Raw genomic sequence first — 20372 nt, forward strand, 5'->3', positions numbered from 1 at the left:
TTACAGAATCCACATATTCCTGCCAGTTTTAATATCTATTTTGTAATCAACAAGTGTGTAACCCCGGTCAAAGTTTGACACTTCTCTGGCCATTATCTCCGTAACCGTTCAACTTTGGACATAGGTGTTTTGGGTTATATCGGCATACTTTAACATAAGGAACACCCTCCCGAAGTTTGGCACATTCCTCCTGGGACACCCTGTATATGATTGGTACAAGAAGGAATGATCACCTTCATATACCTACAACACATTTATCGTCGTATCAGAGAGGGGTGTATTATTCAGGCATCAAACTATTTAACACTCTGCCGTCAAATACATCAGCTTTAAAAAATTATAAAAATAATCTTAGGTTTGTTTCACGAAATTACAGCAATACCTTGTGTAGTCTGGGTAATCGGTTCTGCCAATATCCTGACTGTTTGAAACCGGACTAATCGAGGATCAATTATAATCAATTATAATTGGTTCAAAAATATTCTGTTTTTCAATAAATAAAATATGATTAATAAATTCAGATGTCTTTATTAGAAATAATTAAAAAAACGTGTTTTTTGTGATTCATTTTTTATTCTTTAAAAATTGCAATATTGCTGTCTGCACGTTTTTCTTCTTTGGCCTTTTCTCTTCTTACATTTCTTTGTAGCAGCGAATTGCATAGTTTATCGTTCGACAAATTGTAAGGCTGCGTTCAATATTGGGATCATCATCATCATCATCATCATCATCCTGAGGAAGGCCCTGGCCTTCCTCAGGATTGCTCGCCATTCTTCTCTATTTGATGCTACATTCATCCAGTTCTTTACACCCAAAATTCTTATGTCCTACCACACACATTCTTCCCATCTTAGCCTTGGTCTTCCCACTCTCCTATTTCCTTCTGGTTTAGTATTAAGCATTTTCTTGATGGTTCTATTCTTGCTGGCACATATTATGTGTCCAGCCCATTCAAGCCTTTTCACCTTTATAAATCCAATTTCTGGTTCATTAAATAGTTTGTATAGCTCATGGTTATACCTCTTCCTCCATATTCCAATTTCTTCCACTGGTCCAAAGATATATCTCAAGATCCTCCTTTAAAATATACTTAACAGTCTTTCATCCGATCTTGACAGTGGCCATGTCTCAGAGGCATAAGATAGCACTGATCTTATAAGTACTTTATACATCATAGTTTTGGTTTTCCTGGGTATTAATTGGGATTTCAGGTGTTTCCTAAGGCCATGGAGACATTTATTTGCTGCAAGTACATGCTTTTTTATTTCATCACTGATATCATTTTTACAGTTAATTTCTGATCCAAGGTAAGTGAAACTACATACAACCTCAAATTTATATGAGCCAATTTCAATATGTGTAGGTCCATTAGCACAGTCTTTCTTGGTTACGCGCATGTACTTTGTTTTATTTTGGTTAATTTGTAGATTCTTCTTTTTTGCTGCTCTTTCCAAATTAAGAAAAGCTTCTTTCATAGATTTTTGTGTTCAACCAATTATATCAATATCATCTGCAAATGCCAAAATTTTAACTGACTTGTAGAATATAGTTCCCCTTGTGTTGATGCCTGCATCTCTAACTACCTTCTCTAATGCTATATTGAACAAAAGGCAGGCTAGGGAATCTCCTTGTTGAACTCCATTTCTAGTTATTATAGTGCTGGACAACATATTCTGAATCTTAATTTGGCATTGGGTCTTTCTCATAGTGGCTCTGACTAAGGCGATCAACTTCCATGGAATGTGCATCTCTTCCATTGCCAGAAAAAGACTATCTCTATCTATGGAGTCATAGGCTGATCGGAAGTCAATGAAAAGATGATGTGTTTCAATTTGGAATTCATTACACTTTTCAAGGACCCGTCGAATAGTGAAAATCTCATCGTTAGTTGATCTTCCTTGACGAAACCCACATTGGTAATCCCCAATTATGCCTTCCACAAAGGGAGAGAGTCTGTTAAATAGAATGTTGGAAAATATTTTATATGATATGCACAACAGACTAATTCCTCTATAATTAGAGCATACCATGACATCGCCTTTCTTATGGATAGGGCATACAATACTTAGGTTCCATTCCTCTGGGATTATTTCAGTTATCCATATCTTAACTATTAGCTGATGTAAGTGCTTAGCATATTCTGGGCCTGCAAATTTCACTAATTCTGCCGTGATGAGATCCATTCCTGGAGCTTTATTATTTTTCAATTTTTTGATAGCTTATTCTACCTCTTTTATGGTCGGCGCTGGCTCTGCAGCCTCAAAATTTCCTTGATTCCCGTCTATGGTCATACCTTCCACTTGTTTAGAGGCGTTACTATTTAATAATTCCTCAAAATATTGCGCCCATCTTTCCAGTATTGCTTCATCGCTACTCAATATTGTGCCTTCTTTATCTCTACATAAGGTTCTAGGTTGAAAGCCCTTTCAACTCTTGTTTAGTTTCTGATAAAACGCACTAATTTCGTTTGAACTTCATAAATGCTCCAGTTCAATCAGTTCTTGTTTATCATACTCCATTTTCTTCTTTTTATGCAATATTTTTTCTTCTCGCTTCACGGTATTCTTCCATGGCCCCTCGAGTATGGTTCCTTTGCTGCAGTCTCTTATATGCCTGTTTTTTTTTATTTGTCACTTGCTCACACTCTCCATCAAACCAATTCTTATACTTTATCCTTTCCATTCTTCCTAAGACTGCACCAGCAGCATTTATAATAACATCTCTGAGGCCCCTCCAAGCTTCACTGACATCCTCACTATCAGAGAGACCTGCCAGGCATTCACCAAATAATCCAGTATATCTGGTTGCAACTCCTTGTTCCACCAATTTTCCACAATTCAGTTTCTTAGCCTGGGATCCATGTATCTTCCTTGCATTAGATATTCGACTTCTAATCTTTGATATTATTAAGTAATGATCAGAGTCAATGTTGGCTCCCCTGTAGCTCCTGACATCCATCAAATCTGAACAATGCCTTACATCTGTTAGGATGTGATCAGTTTGATTAAACACATTTCCATCAGGACATTTCCAGGTTCGTTTATGTATATCCTTATGATTAAACATTGTACTACCTATAACCATGTTTCTTGAGGACGCAAAATTTATTTATCTCATCCCATTATCATTTGACTTGTTATTGGGATCAACTTCCATAATATGCTCTAACAAGGTTTCAACCATTACAATAATTTTTTATAGTTGTTCAGCTGTTAATTCTCGTGTAGGCACTTCAACACAGTCACCGTTGTCTAAGTTGTCCTCCCATTCTTCATAAGCCCGTTCATCTATGTTAATAAGTGTTTCATTATCTAGTTCATTAGTGTTCAATTTGATGCACTCAGTTATGTTGACGGAATCTAACTCATTTAAACCAAATTGCTGTCCAGTTTCCACTATGTTATTAGTGACTTCAGCTAAATAAGTTTCAAAACCAATGAAATCATTTGCACAATGTGGTATGATATGTTTCCATACTGCCCTCATATTGCTTGCTGTTAATTCATGCCATGCTTCGCCTATATTTTCGATAACGTTTCTGATGTAGCTCTTCCAAAATTCCGTTAAAGTAGTACTCTCCCTACCTCCTCCAGCGATAGCTGTCAGAGCTCAAGAACGAATGACCCAAGCATAGGTACATACATATACAATGGGGAACCCCAGAAAAAATTGAAATATGTATCGTATTGCATAACTTTAAAACCACATAAAAATAAACCACACAAAAAGAGACTTGACTGTATAAAAGGAAAAAAAACGATCATTTATGTATTAAAAATAATTTTGTGTACTAATTTTTTAGAATTTTGTTTTGTTCAATTAAAATTTAGTTTGTTTTGAAATTTTCAAACTGGACTGTAGTGAATCTGGACCGATCGAAGCCGGACTATGCGAGGTATTGCTGTACTTGTAAAGTAACTCAATTTACTTTGTTGACGAATTTGTCGAGCATGCAAGAGGCTCAAATGTTGAGCGTTAGTAAATGGTCTGTGTGCTTGTATTATACATTGTTGAGTCTTGCTCAACAGTGTGGCAGTATGTATGATGTCTGTGTTATAAATTTGAATATGTTACAATGAAACTGTATTGATGATATGGCTGACCAATGTGTGTGGAATATCAGGGTGTGCAATTGCGCAGCATAAAGTTGTAATGGTTGGAAATATGAGGGATTTTGTTCAGGGTCGAATGTGACAGTGGTTTTTCCACAGTCTGTGTGTGTTGTCTTGACAACTTGTGCTGTCTGGATGAGGCCTGTTTATATATTTTATTGGACCAAGGACGTATGATGTGTAGTCATGAATTTGTAATGTGTGACGTGTTTTATATCCAGCCCTACAGGGAGGTGATTGGATCCATGAGGTGAAAATAAATGTAAATGTAAACAGAGCCAGGGTTGCTCTGTCAGTGTCACATCTAGGCTGTTGGCTGGATGAACGAGGAATTAAAGTTCAATTCCCAGGAGGAGCAGGAGTTTTTTTTTTTTTTTTTACATTATCCAAGTAGGCTTGGAGGAGGGACCCACCTGTACATTGGGTACTGGGGGATGTTTCCTTGGGTGTAAAGCAACAGGGTGACCACTTACTTCCATTTAGTGTTGAGGTCAAGACTGGTAGAATTGTGCCTTCACTCACCCATATGTCATCATGGTATGGTGCTTAATTGATTAAGCCCAGGGATAACTGCCTCTGTGAGTGAGAAGTTATGCACATTATACAGACTGCCCACAAAGTACAGTCAGTGTTTCAGAGTGTTGCATTTTCATAACCATGGCATATAATTCATTGAAATGAAACCTGAATTGATGGCACACAGAATTGCGTTAGTAAAATTCCCATGTGCACATCTTTTAATGCAGGCCACAGTGACAGCAGCCTGTCTCTGTAGGATTTGAGGTTCTTACAGCAGTTGTGAAGAGTTCTGTCTTTTGGGATATAATGCTGCATAGACTGATGAAAGCAAGTGCTGCCTGCTTCATGCTGATTTCTTGCTTGCCATACTTTTCAACCCTGAAGATGGAGGTCATAATTCCTCCAAAACATTGATTTAGTTTCACTGGACTGCATGATGTTATATCTCAAAAGATAGAATTTTTCAGCATTTTCTTGCATCCCACACACTTCTCATTTTCTGAGGCTGTTTTAATGGGAACCATTTGTCTTGATGTGCTCAAAAACTGTATTTGTCCTGAACTGGAAAAAGAGGAATTGTAACTGTGGCTGACAAGATGCTTCCTGCTGCCTTTCACAAATGTTGTGTTGTAAATGAGAAGTTCCCAGGTTGGTGGCTGGGATGAGGCAGTGCTGTTTCATAAGCTCCTTGGTAGTTGATTTAAATCCCGTGGATTTCTTTTTGGGGAGTACATAAAAAGTGTCATTTATGGAGCTGTTGTACAAGTAGACAGTGTTGAAACATTAAAACACAGGATAATGATAGCTATTGAAACTTCATCCCCAGAAATGCTCAAGTATTTTTGTGATCTCAGTACCTGCCTGTGTGTTGTCATTTTAAGTTTTGTTTCATTCAGTTATGTGTCATGGTTACAAAATATATATTTTTTAAATGCATTGTGACGTGACAATATCAGCATGTCCTAAGAAGGGAGCGTAGGATGTAATGGCCAGAGAATAGTCGCTGCAAGAGGAGTAGCCAAAACAACAGGAGACGCAGCAAGCACAGCCTTAGAAGAAAAGGAACGGGGATGTACCGTTAGGCTGTTCGGGATGAACAACCTTTATAGGGGAGCAGTGTGACATGGATGGCACAACGGGAAGTAGGGGTCACGTGAGCGGCCTTGTGAGTTACATCACAGACCCCTACCCCTTCCATTATTACGCAATGCTCGGTAAACACTCCATCGCCTCCCGCGGTGACGTAACAGCACTTCCCACAGTGACATAACAGGGGACACTGCGGTTACTAGACAGCAATAAACAACTCTTGGCAACGTTCCCCAGCAACGCCTGTAAACACGATGTTACGCAACAGTGGTAGCTATCGCATAACTGTTCTCTGTGTTGTCACTACTAGAGTAGTGAGTAGTGGGTATTGAGTCAGTTACTAGAGAGAGAGTAACCATCCAGTTGCAGTCTAGCATGTGCCGAGTTGAGTTGTATCGAGTGAATGGAAATGATTACAGGAGAAGTATTTGTGATAGTGCAGATGACAGTAATTGGGAAATTGTGAATTGTGTAATTTTAAGAGCGAGTGCATTAAATTTGCTATATCCAAGACGGCGTGAAATTGTTTATCGCGTTACATACCTAACATGGGACAATATTTTATGGAAATTCTGTATATTGAGTTCCATATTTATTGTGTAAATTGTGTTCTCACTGACTTATATGTACTTGGTAATTTCTTTGCCTTCTGTCATGAAGTTGAATGAGTTACATTCTTCTCCACTTTCACTTTTTTTTTATGCTGTATTACTGTTGCATCCATTTGATTTTAGTCATGACACGTCATATATATGTGTTGATATTAGATACAAAAGTCATGCCCATAACCAACAACAACAACAACAACAACAAAGAACTGTTTTACAGTTTTAAAATGGAATGTGATATTACTTAGTCTTGTTTAATTTTGTTTGATGAAAAAGTCTGTTTCAGATGTTGAGGTCATTAATATTCGGGGCTTACTGACATTCTTGGGTTTGCATTCAGGTTGTGGGGAAGTGATGAATAAATGTTGATATAGATTTGAGATATCTTTCTAGACTTTATTGACTTTAATTTGATGTCTTCAGTATTCTGTGGGTTTCATCTCTGAGATGTATGGTGCTGATCAATGTGTGAAGTTCGCTGTTACATTTTCAAGCACTAACATGACCTGCAGGCTTTGATTTTTTTTAATATTTTAGGTGTTATTATTTTTCTCATTCTCTTGATTTTTGCATGGAAGAGAGGTTTACTACATTTCTTTGCACAGGCGAAAAAGTTTGAATGTTCATAGGGTCCATAACGTGAATACATTCAGCATTGTAACACAAAAAATGTAGAATGAACTGGAAGGGAATGTATTTGTGATTGACTAATGGAAGCACCAGTAGAGACATGAGTTTGTTTAGAATTGGTCCTGCAAGAGTAAATTATGAATTACCAGTAGTCCAGCACTTGACTGGAGTCAGGCTGTCTTTTAGTTTTTCACCATCTGCAGTAGAGGTCTGTTACATTAAACCTTATTTGCTCTCTGCTGCATAATTTATTCAGTGCAAGTGCAGGGTCCAGCTGGACAAATATTTCATTTTTTAATACTAATACCATTACCTCAGAGTTCAGATATTACTTGCAGACAGATGTGGGAGATTTAAAATCCCATATTCTCTGACAATTAAAATATGATCTGTACCCCTGTAATGATGAGAAATTTAAAATCCTCATTCCCAGATGATAATCAGAACATACTTGTAGTGTTGAGATAAATTTGTCTTGATTGAAGATGATGACAGTCTGTATTGAAATAAGCATAGCAGATTTAATTTATTGAAAGGCTTGTGCCAAAACTGTTGCAAAAGGAAAATGTTTTCCATGTGCATTTTCTCACATAAATGGCCATTCAGCAGCAATGTAGAAACTGAAGTAAAAGCATAAGTGCATGGCAGTTCTAATATAACTTGATTCTTTCAATTTAATCATTGTTTTTTAGAATTCACTATAAGGTGTTCATTGTTTTGTTGCTGTTTGAATGAATTGAAAAAGAAACATGTGTTCTTATAATTAAATACTGTTGCACTAGTTCATTAGGTGGATAGAAATTAAGTTCTTTTGAATTAGCATATTTTATTTTGTATTGCTTTGCATAAAAGAATTCTTGATTAGAATTCTAAGTTCCTTGTACTGACCAAGGTTGCTGTCAGTCTGAAATTAATTCTTTGGTAGTTGCCAGAAATAACACAAGACTGTGTCCTAACCTATATTCATCAATTTGTAGATGTATATCCATCTTGAGAGGCTCTGCAGTAGCTCATTTTGTATAGCAGCAAGGCTACAGGATGAACAAGTGAAGAATTAGGATTTGATTCCCACCAGCGGCAAGAGATTTTTCTCCTCTCCACTGCATTCTGAATTGTTTAGGAGCTCACATTGCCTCCTGTCCAGTGGTTAATGGTGATAAAGCAGCTGGGACATGGAGCTGTCCACTCACCTCCATTTAATCCTAGAGTTAAGAGTGGGTGGAAATATACTGCTACATAATGTGGTACTTCATTAAACACATGCAAAGGTGACGAAAGGTTGTCCCTGTGCCTACTTATTTAAGCACCATGCCAGGAAAGTGTATTGGGGATTGGAGGTATAGCTCCATCATTGTTTACCTTGGAACTGGATGGACGTGACTGGTCTGCTTCACCCCTTGGCTGCTTTACCCTCTGGAGAAGAGCCACAGTTAACCACTGGATAGGAGGGCCCCAGAGCCAGTCTGGACACTGTGGAGAAGAGAAAAATCTGCTCCTGTTGGGAATCAAACCCCGGCCATCCTGCTCATAGGCCATCGTAATTCCGACTGAGCACGCCTTTGTATATGAATGGATTTAAATCTACTGAGTGCCATAATTATAAACATTAGAATTAGTCTACTAAAATCGTCTACAAGGTTGAAGTAATGTACATTTGGAGGTAACTGATCTGATTCAGTATTCCAGTTGAGTTCACCTTTTTCTGACTGTTTTACCATATGCTTAACCCTTATGTGAAAAGGAAGCGCATAGTTATAAAACAGTGAGGCAGTTGGTATGAGTTCAGATCTCTGGGGAGAGCTGTATTTGATGGTGATATAAATTTATACTGAGGTACTGGTGGAAGTACAGTTCACTTGGTTATTGTTGTAGAGTTGCGTACCACATCGATACTGACGGAAAGCTGTGTTCCAGCCAGGACAAAGACGGGGAGGCAAGTGACGGGTCCTGCCTGGGCACTGACAAGGAGATCATCACAGCGCAAAGTCTGACCATTGTGGAGGAAGATGGGTCCTTGGGTTCAGGCGAGGATCAAGCAGCAGTGGCGGAACTGGCGCACACACAGGGATTGCTGGATGCTGGCGATGATGATGTGCAGTACCAGTTTCGTTCTGGAGAGGGCGGTTAGTTCACTTTTCAGGAGTTCTGTTCTGGTAGTGGGCCATGTGAAAGAGATTTATTTTGCTCTGAAGTTCAGATTCTTATAGCATCCATTATAAATGGAGGCGCTTTTAGGCTCTGGTTTTATAGCATGGAATATGTGCCCCACGTTTTAGTTCTAGTGGCCTTTAAAAGCATCAGGAATTGCCTGGTAGAAGATATCAGCCGGTAGGCATGAATGATGGTTCCCTTCGTGCTGGTTTGTTTTGTACCATGAGTGATGGTTTTACACATGAAATTAACCTTTATGAGCCGAAAGACACAGCCGAGTGGCTGAACGACACCGTATGGTGACTCTCAGTCCATGCGTGCGCACAGTGTTTTAAAATATAATTTTAAGATAGAAATTCTTGTTCTACATACATTATTTTTGGACACCAGCTTTATAAGTAGACTGTCTTCCCTCCTGCATCATCTAACTGAATGTTGCATGTAACTGAATGCAGAGTCCGACGTTGCAATTCATGCACTTTGTCCGTATGTAACTCTGTTTTCCACGTGAAGCTCACACACGCAACAGCAGTCTCATATTAGCAGGAAGTAGGCCAGTGATGGCGAGTGGTCTCCTCTATTCGTAACGCTTATAAAACATTGCATTTTCAACTATGCACCATGGCCCCATTTCGCATGGAAGAAGCCGAAATTGAGAGGCTGCTCGTAAATCACACTATTCAGAATTCGGTACAGTCGATTCTGAAGGGACGAGGACGCAAGGGGCATTGAGGAGATATTCCAAGAACAGGACCTCTGTGTGTTTAGTCTGACATATAAACAGACAGAGTTTCATAAGGACAAAGTAGGATAAGAACTCGTGTATACAGTAAGCCGATGTGACTGGAGAATGTGCAATGAAAACATAAACTTCCTCTCCTCTTGCCAGATAAAATATAGACAGTGTGTCAGCAGCATGTATTTATACTGCAGAAACGTTTTGTGCAGAAGCTTTATGCATTTTTGTGGACAGACGCTCAAAATTGGGGGAAATTTTTTTTGGAATCATTGTAACACTTTTTACGGATTCTAAAATCTGTAAATTACAATATCTGATTCTATATTCTTTCTAGATAAAAGTAGCGTTTATTTCGTTTGTTTATCACAAAAATTGTAGAAATCACAGCATTTTGAGTAATATGATTACAATTTTTATTACTCTACAATGGCGGGCATTTAAATTAACTCCGGCCTGCGGCCATTACCGGAATTTAAATGGCCCGGCTGATAAAGGTTAAATGTGATTGTTCTGTGCTTTCTAGCTGTGTGGAATTATAAATATAAATTTTTATGTGTGCGTTATTGTTGTTGGGATTACAAATGTAACTTTGTGTGTTTATTGTTGTTGGGATTTCAGTTTATATTGGTGCATTTACTCTTTTAATTCTTTTTTACATGTGGAATGAAATTGTTCTGTTTTTTCAGCCTTGCTGCATTAAGTCTCATATGCCATATTTATTAATGCTATGGATCTTTCCTGATCAGATTGGTTCTGTTTTGTATTTTTGAGGTGCCTGGTTCAAATCTCAGCAGTCATAGGTTGTCCTGATAGTTCTTTTGTGTGTTATTTCCTTAGCCTTTGCAGGCAGTGCTGGTATTATACCTGAAATTAGGCTACAACGATTCTGTTCTTCATCTTTGCAAATTCATTATTCTCTCATCATTGTACCATTCATTGCTGTGTACTCTGAGTTACAGGCAGAGTTGTTAAACAAACAGTAAATAAAAACACAAACCATTGCACTTGGTCCCCCCCTCCCCATCCTTTGTGTCTTGTATCAGTTTACATACTGATGCATTTTGATGAGTCAGCAAGATAAGTGGTTTAGCTTTCTGTTGAAAGAACTGTGTCTATAGGTTTAGTAACAAGGAAAGTAGAAATACTGTGGAAAGAAAGAAAGAATAATAGATGTGACAGCTGGGTGAGAAGCAGTTTTAGGGTTTTCTGTATGAGCTGTAGGTTTTATGTTTTCTCCATTTGTTCTAAAATACAGTTAGGTTATTGATACAAAGAAGACCGAAGCAAAATTTTCGTTGTACAGAAATACACAGTGTGTCCAGGCTCTGTTAGGACTTAGTTCATTAAAAATACAAGACGGGAATTATTTTCAAAATTTCCCTCTTTATTCAAAGTAGTCTCCTTCTGAATCACTACATAGCTGGAATCAATTGAAAAGTTTTCAAAAGCAGACACTGTACTCCTTCTGTGGAATCACATTTGAAACTGCAGTACATTCCCTTTGGATGTCCTGGATGGTGTCGTAATGGTCTCCTTTCATTGCCAACTTAACTTTTGGGAACAACCAGAAATCTGCTGGAGCCAAATCTGGCGAATACGGAGGATGATCAAGGACTGTGATCTCTTTTCTGGCCAAAAAATCGCGCACGATCTTCGATTTGTGGGGTGGGGCATTGTCGTGGAGGAGCGACCAGGAACCTTGCCCTCGATATTCAGGTAGAATTCTAAGAATTCTCGCCTGCAAACGATTGAGGAGTCTGATATAATAATCAGAATTCACTGTTTGACCTTCTGGCCGAAATTCCTTGTGAATGATTCCTTTGGAATCGAAGAAAATGGTTAGCAGGATATTTACTCAACTCTTTTGCATGCGCACTTTCTTTGGTTTCGGCTTCTTTGGGCTCAACCATGCTGCACTCTTCCGCTTTGTGAGAGGCTCATATTGGAAACACCATGTCTCGTCACCAGTAACAATCGATTTTGTAAATTTTTGTATCACTTTGGGCCAATCGTAACATGTCTTTGCAGTGTACCACTCTGGCATGTTTTTCATCGCCTGATAGTGCGTGCGGTACAACCCGCGCACAGACCTTCCGTTTGTCCAAATCCTCGGTCAAAATTTGATGCACAGTACTTTTTGGTATTCCCAAAAGCTCCTCGATGAGCCTTGCAGTAACACATCTGCCTGATGCAAGAATTTCGGTCACTTTTTTCACATTTTCTTCAGTGCGACTTGTTCTCGGCTTTGATGCACGTTGAGCGTCTTCAGTGTCCTCCCTGCCATCACGAAATACAGCATACCATTGAAAAATGTTCGAGCGACTCAAACAATCACTACCGTACACACTTTTCATCATTTCGTACGCTTCTCCGGCTGTTTTGCCTAACTTAAAACAAAATTTCATTTTAGCTCTCTATTCAATCGCCATTTTCCGATGAGCTTCGGAACAGTACTGTTACATTCAAGGTCAGAACACATGATGCAGCGATGCTTGCGCTTTGAAATCATGGACAGTCACAGCTGAAACTTCAGGAATCTTAACTCCACAACTCGCCAACAGATGGCATTGCAGAGCAAAATAAAAAAAAATTAGTCCTAACGGATCTTGGACACACCGCGTAGCTCCAGTCCCCAGTGAGCCTTATAGTTAATTACATATTGTCATTAAAACCGGCTCTTAATACAGTGAAATTTCAGTAAAACACCAAGTCTGATAAGTAAAATCTTATCTTTAGAAAGATAAGTAATATCTGCAAATCACAGCTGATTAGAAAAAAATGAAATCAGTGCTGTTACATTGTCTGTATTAAAGAGCATTTTAAAGGATATTTTCTGCAATTAGAACGTTACATATCAGTTGGTACCATAGTGTTATGAAGAAATGCAAGAATCCTCTATTCCTGTGTCAAGCAGTGTAACTGCTGTCAAACTGTGATGCTTCTATAAGTAAGAAAGGTCACAGAGGGGTTGAGATGTTCTGCTTCTTTCTTACAAATTGCGCTTCATATTTTATAGATTAGTCAGAGGGCCTGATCATGAATTTTTTTTTTTCAGGGACGGTAACATACAGAGTCGTGCAAGTGGGAGGTGGAGGTGATGCAGTGGATCCCCTACCACAGATTGTGTCTACGTCTCCTGGTTTTTCGACCGGATCAGCTGGGGTGCAGCAAGGTGTACAAGCAGTCCTTACAAGCCCTATTAATGGTGAGCTATTCATACAAGCAGTATTGGTGGAGAACCATTATCCAGCATTTGAAGTTTTTCCTGGCAACATCAGTAATGTCTTTGGTGTTGCTGTATTCACTATGAACAAAGTGGTTCTTCTTTAACTAATTTCATGAAGCAAAGTCTTTGAGAGAAGCACTCCACAGCTAGTCTTAATTTCTTTCAGTTTATGGAACCTGAAGGTTTATTGTCATGGTTGAAAGAGTATTTTTTATTAAAGGATGCTCTCGAAAGACTTTATAGCATTGAATAACAGGATAATAAATTGAGTGGTATTTGGAAGCAAGTGTTCAGAAGACTTCACCACTGGTCCCTATCTTGAGCCAGATGAATCCAGTTCACACCAACCTTACTGTTTATTTAAAATCCATGTTAATATCCTGCCTTCTGTACCTAGGTTTTCCCAGAGGTCCCTTCCTTTCAAGTTTTCTGAACAAATATTTGTATTCATTCTGTGGTACTATTCCAGCATATTGTGGAGGGACTGAGCAAAGCCACAAAAGTCTTAGTCATGATATTATCTTGGCTAGGATTCAAGTTGAGCATCTCTTTAATGTGTCAGTTACCAGTTCACCCAATTAGTCCAGTGACAGTTAGTGCTAGCTGTGTGAGCAGTGTCCTTTTTGCCATTAATGAGCACTAAACCCAGAGTCTGAATAATGATGTAGTAGAAGATGAAATGTCTGGTGATGTGTCAAAACATTCTTGTATGCTTACAGGCCAGTTCTATGTGATTGGCTCACCACAAGATGTGTTCGGTACACAGAATCCTCGCTCACTAGCACCCAGAGCAGGCATTCAAATTGAAACATCCAGGGGAGGTATCTCCGTAAGTGGGGTAAACAGTAACTTTGCTTTTTATTTGCTTTGCAGTTAGATTTCTGGTATCTTTGTGAGTAGCATAAGAAATTGTTTATTTTGCTGAAGGTCTGCGTTTGTGTTTGCCATTTGTCATTGAATTTTATGTCAAGAGCATCTGTGTGTACCATAACTTGGGGTAACTTTGCTCCTTGGGGGTTAACATTGATTCATACTGGATGAAAGTAGTGAGTAGTACAGGTATTTGAAGGTTCTGATGTGTTCAGTAGTGCAGTGTATCCTAAAGCGCTGTTAAACACTGCTCCAGAGTTTGATGATAAATATGTAACATACATGAAATGAATTAAAGCTAAATTGCCACTGGATGTTACCTTTAGCAGCGGAATTATAATGGTATAAAAAGTGTGCATTTAAGTGAACACTAGTAAAATTAGGAGTACTGGCTGAAGATAACTTATAAAACAGGAGCAAAGTCACCTCCCGTTACAGTATCTTATTTTCATAAAGGTAAGGCATGTTGTTTCATCTGATTTCCAGAGTTAAAATAGAAAGCTAGTCTTGAATTTGACTGAGAAATACGTATCACTGTTTTTGAATCAGTAACACTGCTACAGGGGCTTAATATTGTAACGTGTTTTGTTACTGGGGACGCTGTTCAGATTGGTAATTGGTTTATTTAACAACCTACAAGTCTCGGCTACAACTAATTATAACAATGTTATGGGTTTCCACACTTTACAAACCCTACATGCAAATCTATTCACACTGTCCTCAGTAAATTTGATTTGTTTCATTTTGGTCCGTCACGCTAACAGTTACAATCACAAAAGACAAGTCCATCCAATGTGACTATTTCAGTTTTCTCACTTGATGATTCACTAGCCTCACATGTTTCGATCCATTTGGATCATCTTCAGAGGCACCAAACACTTTTTAGAAACCACTATCACAACAGTTGTCATATCAAATACGCATGTAATGTCCAAGTACACAATGTTCCATCTATCACTCACAGCAGCCTTTCTGGTTATAGAAATATTTAAAGTTGTTTTAAAGTTTTAAAAACTTTGTTAAAAATTAAATTTCATAAACCATACGGTTCGTGTCAATAACCCCTGTCGTCTCTCTTCAAGGTGGCTGATGTTGTGCCTCCTATGTAACTTGATTAGGGAGAGTCTTAATATTGTCCGTTATGATTTCTTGGTCCGCTGTGCTGTGTATGATCCAAATGGATCGAAACGTGAGGCTAGTGAATCATCAAGTGAGAAAACTGAAATAGTCGCATTGGACGGACTTGTCTTTTATAATTTGTAATTGTTCTCAGTAGTTGCTGCCTTGAGAACTGACTTCGTAGACAGTGTAGTTCTCTTATAAAACACTCAGCCGGACAACGGGAAAACGCCTTGCTTCCTTGTTTCCTAGTTGCCTGTTTACTGATAGCTTAGCAATGCTGCCGGATGTTGTTTACGGCTACATAGCAACTGCGGCGTCCCATCTTACGTCACCGAGGGGAGTAACGGGGTGTTGACTGGCTTATTACTGTAGCAACAGCAACGCTCCGAAAGTGTTACGTCACCGCTGGGGAGGGAGGGGGTATCCTCCATAGCGCAACATGTCACAATATTTTATAGCATGTAGTTTTTGCTAACCTTTGCAGCATATGCTGTGAGTGGAGAGGGTGCCAGGACCAGGGAGAAACATATTGTAATGTGTTTCGTTACTGAAGACACCGTTCGGATTGTTAACTGGTTTATTCAACAACCTATAAGTAACAGCTACAATTAATTATCACACAGTTGCGGGGTTTCACACTTTATAACCCTAATCGCAATAATCTGTTTACACTGTTGCGGGGTTTCATGATTTATAACCCTATTCGCAAATCAGTTCACTCTATCTTCAGTAGGCTACACGTATTCACAGTACGGGAGCTATACAAGTCTCTCTGTCTCACACACTCCAAATTACACAGTTACACACACGTCCAGTTCTTCTTTCCGCGATGGCTGCTATATTCCAACTCAACTCGCAGGCTGCTGCCTTGAGAACTGTTGATAACACACTCGCTCGACTACTACTGAACTCGGCGACTGCCACATTACAACTCTCCTCGCAGGCAGCGCAGCTCTCTTATATAGTGGCTGTGTGTGCCTGTTACGTAGCAACGCTGTTACCTCATGCTGTCTTACGTCACCGCACATTGCGCGTTACGTTACCGTGTGGAGGGGGGGAGGGGAGTGCTGACTCATCCGCCACGTCACTGTGGCCTGAGTTGCCACGTTGCTGCTGGGTAGGGAGGGGTTCTCCATTGCGCAACGTGTCACAATATTGTAGCGTGTTTGGGCTACTGAGGACGCTGTTTGGATTGTTAATTGGTTTTATTAACAACCTACAAGTCGTAACTACAATTATAACACTGTTGCGGGTTTACACAATTTACAAACCCTACACACTAATCTATTCATTCTATTTTCAGTAGTATTCATTTATTTACAGTATAACACTTGAGCTATACAAGTGTCACTGAATTACACACTCCCAATACCCAATGCCTTCTCAGTTATCACAAACTGTCACTGATTATCACACATAAAATCTTCTAATCATGTGTTCAGTTTTTCTACCTCCTGTGGCTGCTTTGACTGACTGACTGACTGACTGACTTACTTCTGTTCTGCCGAATACTGGCTCCTTAGTTGTTCTAGTTTCTCTTATAAACCCTCACGTGGACAGGCGGAAAATGCAGCTTGCTTCACTGTTGTGTGAACACTGTCTTTACAGAGGCGTTGCTTGGCAACACTGCCGAGAGTTGTTTACTGACATGTAGCAACCAGTGTGGTTCATCTCGACTCGGCACGGCACGGAGAAAAACTGCTTTCCTTATTGTTGCATAACCTTTTTCCACTGTTGCGTAACTTGGCAACCGACCTTTTATCAAGAGTCTGTCTTCCTGGTAACTTGTTCCACATCCTGTTGCCCAACAACAGTTTGACGTGTCACAATATGTTAGGTTGGGGAACCGTGAGCTGTGAGTTTGCGCAGCAGAGGTATGAAGTTTGGAGTGTCAAAGACATGGAATTTGAGAAAGAAGAAACTGTATAACATTCAGGCTCAGCGTGTTCTCGGACTTTGTCCATCATCCAGTATTCTAAAGAACACAGAAGAATGTAATGCTTCAGAAACTGGATCTGTTTCCGTCCTCAGGTGAGTGGTGGGAGACACCTACTCTAATGGTTCAGCTAGAAAGGGCTAACCTCAGTCACTGGACAAGCTGTGGCAGTATAACTGTAGATGTATAACTCTTTCTCTTAAACCCTCCTGAGTAGATGTCTCCCATCCCTCACCTGAGGACAGAAACAGATCCAGTTTACAAAACTTTGATGTTCTTTAGAATACCGGACATTGGACAAAGTCCAAAAATCCAGTAATCCCAAGTGTTACACACCATCGTCAGAATCCTTTGGAATTTAAATGTACGTTTTCACATGTTTGCCTTTAATAGCTGTATGAAATGAATACATAAAATCACTTATGTTTCTTAATGAGGGAATCATTTTAAATTTGGAGTTAGTATTGCCTTCTGGTAAGTACTGTCAAGTGGAACTCCCATTTAATATTTCTTTTGGTGAGTGATTGATATGAACACTAAGCTGAGGAATGTCAGATTGGAAGAAATCTAACACTGAAGCTGTTGACGTGAGATCATTGAAATTGAATGTCATATGAGGGAACACTGTGGATCAAGGAATATTGAATGAGATTTTCACTGGGTATCCAGTTTTAACAGAAATTTAAAGGGTATCCTGTGATTCATAATTTTCTTGGCATTTGGGCATACCTCTAGTGGGATGCCACTTCCTTCAATTAAGGGCAGTTGGAAGAGAGAATAGAAACAAGCTATTTATAAGATTTGAGGCTTTCACGGCGGTGACTATGAAGAAAGCAGTCTTCTGGTATTTGGCACCGTGTATATGTGGTGTTAACCGACGTTCCTCCGAAACGTCGGTTAACACCACATATACACGGCGCCAAATCCCAGAAGACTGCTTTCTTCAAGCTATTTATAGAATGATAGTACTATTGTAGGGAAGCATATCTTAACTTTACGCATCTCGTTTCCAGTTGTACATGACTCTACTTCAAGGAATGCATCTTCACTCTAATTTTAATGCATATTTTATATATGACTTAAACCAATTTCAGGTACATGATTGAATATATTAAATGAATATGAAACCAGATACACTTGGTCGTTGACTTACGACCAACTTCTGTTCTGACTAACAGGTCGTAAGTCAATCTATTTGTACGTTGGCCATATATTTATTAACAGTATTTTTTAACCTTTCTAATCTTTTTACCATCTTTGTAATTTATTTTTAAAAACTTTTACATTTTAATCATCTTTTATTTTTCATTTTTTGTGGTCGTAAGTGTGGCCTGTTGAGAGTTGACAACCAAGTGTACTTGTAGTAATAAGTATTTAAATTGTATGAGACCATATATGGTGCAAAATTCAGTAATTTAAAATGTTTGTTAAATTGTACAACCCAATGATGGCTTTAGGAGCTGAAACATTTAGCGTGATTTAATACCATAATCCCGATAAACTCATTATTACACGGTGAAGTGTGAGTGAGTTTTTAATAGTTGATGTGTTGAGACAGGAACACTTTAAAAGTAATTTTGTGACTTTACGTGGTGATCCTTGCTGTTCATGTTGATGTCTACTGATGCAGCAACACAAACCTTTATAGAAGATATCCAGAAAGCATTAGATAATAAGCTGTTGGTTATGGGCATATTTTTAGATTTAACTAAATCATAAACTGTTGCTTGCTAAATTGGCACTCTATGGACTTAGAGGAAAAATACACTGATGGATGAATTCATATCTTTTTTCTTAATGCCAGTGGGGTGGGACTAAGTCCCTTGTACTGCGGCCAATTCTGGCCTATTGTACCAGCCCCAGATGATAGGTGAGGGTGATTGTGGAGCAATTGGTGGAATGAAGATTGGCAGGGGAACCGAAGTACTTGGAGAAAACCTGCCCCAGTGCCAGTTTGTCCACCACAAATCCCACTTGACCAGACCCGGGATCAAACCCAGGCCGCCGTGGTGGGAAGCCAGTGACTAACCACATGAGCTATGGCGTGGCCCAGTTCATATCTTACTGGTAGAAATCTGTGTAAATAAAGCAATTAGATGAAAAGACCTCATGTATAAAGATATATACTTCATCATGTAAAGAAATAAAATATGGTGTCCCTCAGGGTTGTGTTTTTGGATCCCTTTTGTTTTTGTTGTCTAAATGATTTGCCCCAAGCTGTTCAAGAAGCCGAGGTGGTATCATTCACAGATGACAGAGATATGTTACTCACTGAGAAAACTCCCACATCTTTAAAAGGGAAAATAATAAAAGTTATGAAACAATTAGAAAAATGATCTTTGACAAATAATCTTATAATAAATACAGAAAAGACCAAAGCAATAATATTTCAGGGAAGAGCATGTAGTTTAATTCATGGACATGTTCTGTATTTAAATAACAAAGAAATAACTTATTCATCATATTAAAATTTTTTTTAGGTATTTATACAGGGTCCAGCAAATCGACGTCCCGTATTTGGAGAGGGCGCTGTGTGAGTTGTGGTGGGAATACGGCAGCGGAGGGGGTATCGATGGATAGCGGTATAAGTGCCATTTGCAGTAGTCGCAATGGCGTGGCACGGTGAGCATCATGCGTTTGTTGTGGAAGAGTATATTCGTAATGGTGAATCGGTGATTACTACTCAGCGAGCATTTCGCATTCGGTTCGAACTTGGCCGACATGATCCTGTTCTGGATAGAAAAACTATTCATGTTTGGGTATCAAACTTTAGAGCAACAGGTTCTGCACTGAAAAAGAAATCACCTGGCTGACCTCAGACCGTAACGACGCCGGAAATGAGGCGCGCGTGAGAGCGTCCATCCAGCAATCTCCAAAGCGTTCAGCACTTAAACATGCAGCTGCCCTGGGATTGTCTGATAGGAGTGTAAGAAGAATCCTGCACAGAAATCTACACATGCACCCATACAAAATGATGGTTACCCAAGAATTAAGTGAGAGAGATTTTGAAACTCGCAAAGCTGCGTGTGAGGACATTCTTCAGAACATTCCCTCTGGCGCTGTTTTGATTTCATCTGATGAGGCCCACTTCCACTTGTCAGGTACTGTAAATAAACAAAATTTCCGCTACTGGTCAGCAGAAAACCCTCAGGAACTTCACCAACGACCACTTCACAGCCCTCGTGTGACAGTTTGGTGCGCCGTTGCTGAATTTGGTGTGTGGGGTCCTTATTTTTTCGAGGAAAATGGGCTAATGGTAACGGTTACTTCGAATCGCTACTGTCACATGATCGAGACCTTCCTCCGACCTAAGTTAAACCAGTTTGTTGGGGACCATGAAGAGGGACAAGCCTGGTTCCAACAAGACAGA

General features: G+C 39.3%; 1 protein-coding gene across 7 annotated transcripts in view; it reads left to right on the forward strand.

The window, feature by feature from the left end:
* LOC111874182 (upstream stimulatory factor 2) overlaps positions 1-20372 on the forward strand; it is a 40224-nt gene that overhangs the window by 8304 nt on the left and 11548 nt on the right. For 4 of the 7 annotated variants that reach the window (XM_023869464.2, XM_023869466.2, XM_023869468.2 and 1 more), the window contains exons 2-4: positions 8831-9081; positions 12904-13053; positions 13794-13912. In XM_023869464.2, coding sequence (XP_023725232.1) covers positions 8831-9081; positions 12904-13053; positions 13794-13912 — 520 coding nt within the window. The remainder of the gene's footprint in view (positions 1-8830; positions 9082-12903; positions 13054-13793; positions 13913-20372) is intronic. The other 3 variants (XM_023869467.2, XM_023869469.2, XM_023869465.2) reach the window with 2 other exon arrangements.

Source organism: Cryptotermes secundus, unplaced genomic scaffold (assembly GCF_002891405.2).
Source record: "Cryptotermes secundus unplaced genomic scaffold, Csec_1.0 scaffold26, whole genome shotgun sequence".
Lineage (NCBI taxonomy): Eukaryota > Metazoa > Arthropoda > Insecta > Blattodea > Kalotermitidae > Cryptotermes > Cryptotermes secundus.